At 58.5% G+C, this 4,102-nt stretch overlaps 1 protein-coding gene across 1 annotated transcript; it reads left to right on the top strand.

Moving 5' to 3' along the window:
* Nucleotides 1–608: 608 nt before the first annotated feature.
* FOXD3 (forkhead box D3) lies at nt 609–2,512 on the top strand. Its single transcript, XM_017877287.1, is given in 13 exon segments — nt 609–1,395; nt 1,397–1,463; nt 1,465–1,530; nt 1,532–1,552; nt 1,554–1,669; nt 1,671–1,728; nt 1,730–1,792; nt 1,795–1,874; nt 1,876–1,999; nt 2,001–2,171; nt 2,174–2,240; nt 2,243–2,418; nt 2,420–2,512. Coding segments are annotated over 13 exon segments (1,467 nt in total). The 5' UTR covers nt 609–1,030.
* The last annotated feature ends 1,590 nt before the right edge of the window (nt 2,513–4,102 follow it).

Below are 4,102 nucleotides of genomic sequence, written 5' to 3'. Positions count from 1 at the left end.
GGATCTGAAGTCTAATTAGCAGGAGGGAGCCGGGTGCGCTGCTCTTACTCTTTAAAGCTAAAAACAATAAAACAAAAAGCAAAACAGAGACTAAGTTTTGCTTTTCAAAAGATGGTATGGGAACCTCGTTCTAGGTCGCCCGTCCCTGTCTAAGGAGTGTGGCAAAGGGGGGCAGAGAAGGGGGAATGGAGAGGGGGCGGGGAAGGCAGGGCAGCGACAGTCGCACAGTCCCGCGGACGCTCTCAGGCCCACGCCCTCGCTCCCTCACACCCACCCACACTCACACCCACCCGCTCCTGGGCCCCAGGGCCCGGCTCCAGCCTGGGCGGGGGGTCTCCGGGCGGGCCGGAGCGCCCTCGGGGCCTGGGGGATGCTGGCGCACAGTGCGGAGCGGAGTTGCGAGTCTCTGGTCCCTTTGTTGACAATTTCCTGAACCAACTTGAGTTTGGCCGGTTCCGCCGCGGCCCTGACGTCACGCACGGTCACGTGGCCCCGCCTCCCGCTGGATCTTTAAGTAGAAAGTAATCTATCAGGCCAGTCCTTAAAACGGGACTTTCGACTACCCGGGCTTCGGCGTCCCTGACACCCAGCCCCCTGCCCCCCCGCTACTGCCCCTGCCCGCGCCCTCCGGAGCTGCTCGGCGCCCGGCGTTCCGCGCCCGCCTGGACCGCTCCTGCGCCCCACGCCAGGGCCAGAGGCCGAGGAAGGCGGGCTAAGTGAGGGGGCGCGGCGTGGAGAACCGCCGGGGCCGGGAGTGGTAGCGAGCGCCTAGTACCGAGCGCCAGGGACGGCAGGAGTTCGCCGAGCGCGGCCGCTGGGGGCGGACGGCAGAGCCCGCGCCGCGCTATGCGGGGCCGCCGAGTGTGAGCTGAGCCGGGCGGGCCCCAAGACACCTGCGGCCCCCTCCCCTCTCCCTGCCCCCCATCTTTCGGGGGCACTCAAACCCTCTTCCCCTGAGCTCCGCGGCAGCCCCGACCACCCCCATCGCCCTCTGCCCCCTCCTCGCCGCCGCTACCAACCCCGAGGAGGGATGACCCTCTCCGGCGGCGGCAGCGCCAGCGACATGTCCGGCCAGACGGTGCTGACGGCCGAGGACGTGGACATCGATGTGGTGGGCGAGGGCGACGACGGACTAGAGGAGAAGGACAGCGACGGGGGTTGCGATAGCCCCGCGGGGCCGCCGGAGCTGCGCCTGGACGAGGCGGACGAGGTGTCCCCGGCGGCACCCCATCACGGACAGCCTCAGCCGCCCCACCAGCAGCCCCTGGCATTGCCCAAGGAGGCGGCCGGAGCCGGGGCCGGACCGGGGGGCGAGGTGGGCGCGCCCGAGGCGGACGGCTGCAAGGGCGGTGTTGGCGGCGAGGAGGGCGGCGCGAGCGGGCGGGCGGGCCCGGCGCGGCAGTGGTTCGGCGGGAGCCTGGCCCCGCGGAGCAAGGCCGAAGAACAGCCTGGTGAAGCCGCCGCTACTCGTACATCGCGCTCACTCACCATGGCATCCTGCAGAGCCCGCAGAAGAAGCTGACCCTGAGCAGGCATCTGCGAGTTCATCAGCAAACCGCTTGCGCCCTCACTACCGGGAGGAAGTTCCCCCGCCCCTGCAGAACAGGCATCCGCAGCCAGACCCTCTCCCACTCAACGACTGCCTTTGTCAAGATCCCCGCGAGCCGGGAACCCGGGCAAAGCAACTACTGGACCCTGGGGACCCGCAGTCCCGAGGACATGTTCGACTAACGGCAGCTTCCTCATGCGGCGCCGGAAGACGCTTTCGAAGCGCCCACCACAGGAGCACGCTGGCGCGATCAGACGGCGCTCATGATGCAGAGCTTCGGCGCCTACAGGCCTGAGCGGGCGGCCAGGCGCTTGGGAACCTACGCCGCCCTACGGCCTGCACCCAGCGCGGCGGCCCGGTGCCCTATTCGCACCCGGGCAGCGGCGGCGCCGCGGGCGCTGGCGGCGGCGCTCCAGTAACCCGTACGCGCTGCCGCCGGTGGCGCCGGTTGCTGCCTCCCGCCCGTGCCGGCTGCTTGCCCTCGGGCGAGCTGGGCCGCAAAGCGGCCGCCTTCGGCTCCACAGCTCGGCCCGGGCCTGGCAGCTGCAGCTCATAGCCTGGGGCGCCGCCGCGGCGCTGCGGCACAGCGGGCGCCGCGGGCACCACCGCGTCGCTCATCAAGGTCGCGAACCAAGCGCACGGGCCGGTCGTCAGCATCGGAGAACCATCATAGGTGGGGGCCCCGCGGCTCCCGGGGCTCGGCGGCGGGCGCTGGGGCGCCGCGACAACTGGGTTCCGGGGGGCGGCAACACGCGCCAGTCATGTTCTGCGGCCCACCCGGGACCGATGCAGTCCGGCAGCGCTTCATGGCCACGCACCAACGCTGTGCTGAGGCCCGGACGACTGCCACCATCGCGCCCATCCTGACGCGTGCCGCTCTCCGACCGTTCTCTGCAGCCCCCGCAAGCCTCGGCCGCCGCCGCTGCAGCCGCCGGCCCGCAAGCCAAATGGCCGGCGCAATAGGGGACGCGCCAGGGCCGGTACCCAAGGGTCCGGCGGGGGCCTGGAGGGCAGCTGCACCTCCAGGCTGCGCGCCCCGTCCCGAGGCCGTCCGGTCCCGCTGTCCCCCAATCCTGGACTCTGGCCTCTCCCCCATTTCCTTTCCCCTGAGCCCCGCAAACGCCTTCACCTGTTCCGCGGGCCACCCCTCGCGCAGCACTTAAGCTGGTGGCGAGCAGAACTCACCGCGTGGGCCCGCCGGGAATAGCTTTCCATACACGGTAAAACCGAAAACCGAATTTTCCCAAAAATGCACCCGAGGCCTCTCGCTCTTAGTACCGTCGGGGATGGGAGGAAATTCTTGAAATATTTGTAAAAAAAATTATTGACTTTCCTTTTGGGTTTTTATTTTTTTAAGAAAAAAACAAAATTCCGTAGATTTTATAGAGCTTACTGAACTTTCATTTTTTTTGAAGGTCCACTCGTGCCGAAGTGTTATGCGGGGAGAAAAGAAGTGATAGAGACGTTGAGATTTGAAATATGAAAGAATGGTTTCAAAAAGGCCCCGAAAAAGTGTCATTCTCAGTATAAAAGTCGTGGTACATATGAACGAAAGAAGTTATGGTATTGCTAAATGTTATTCCATCCGTGTTGTACACAACTTTGGTAAATAAATTTTTGTAAAATGGCCCAGCCTAGTGTTTTTTTAGTTGGTCTGAAGTAGAATGGGCAACGGATTTCTTTAAATTGGTTTTTGCCTTTTCTCTCTCCCCAGAAAATCAAGATATTTTTCAGAGTAATCGACCTTTCAAAGCTTGTGTGCAATTCATAATTTGAGGTGTCAAGAGAAATTTTAATTGGAGAAACGGAAACAGTATGCCTAATTTAAATTGTGTTAATAATTTTCTTTTAGTTTTCGCATAAAATCAGGATGTGAGTGATATCATTCATATCAACCCATTAAATCTAAATGACCAGACATTTCTGTAAAGTAAGCTGTCATTTAAAAAAAGAAACCGAAACAACAGCAGTCTTTAAATGTTGTTGTTTTTTTTAAATGACCAGACTTGTGTCTTCCACAATGAAAACTTCCCAAATGAGAGAGTTCCTGGTCATTTCAATTATCCTTTGAAAAGTAAGTAAATTACAAACATCCCTCTTTTAACATTTAAATCTTAGATTTTGAAATTATTTCTCTTTATTCCTTAAGTGGAAGTGGTAAATAGACCCAGCTGGTTTTAAAATTTATGTTAAGGCATTTTACATTTTGCAGTGAGATTTTATTTATATTCATCTGATAGATAATACATAGTTTTGTTTTCATAATATTGTCAAATAAGATACCTCATTTATATGGCAATAATCAATCCACAACATAATTGGATTTCTGAAGAGTTCCTATAGATGCTTCCTCTCCCTCCAATCCAAAGCCTTTCTGAAGGCCAAGGAATGGTGGCCTTAATACTCTTTTTAAAACAGCTGAATATCACCTCTCTCCCCTTTTTTTCTTTACCTTAGGCTAGGTTAGTGTGAAATGCGAGATCATAGGGCAGGAATGGGGAAGGTCCTCGTAGATTATTTTTAATGTGCATTTCAGCTGTTAAAAACCTTTTA

Source organism: Rhinopithecus bieti, unplaced genomic scaffold (assembly GCF_001698545.2).
Source record: "Rhinopithecus bieti isolate Rb0 unplaced genomic scaffold, ASM169854v2 scaffold_6380, whole genome shotgun sequence".
NCBI classification, from domain to species: Eukaryota; Metazoa; Chordata; class Mammalia; order Primates; family Cercopithecidae; genus Rhinopithecus; species Rhinopithecus bieti.
The sequence above is the reverse complement of the archived record's forward strand: the minus strand, read 5'-3'. Positions and strand labels throughout refer to the sequence as shown.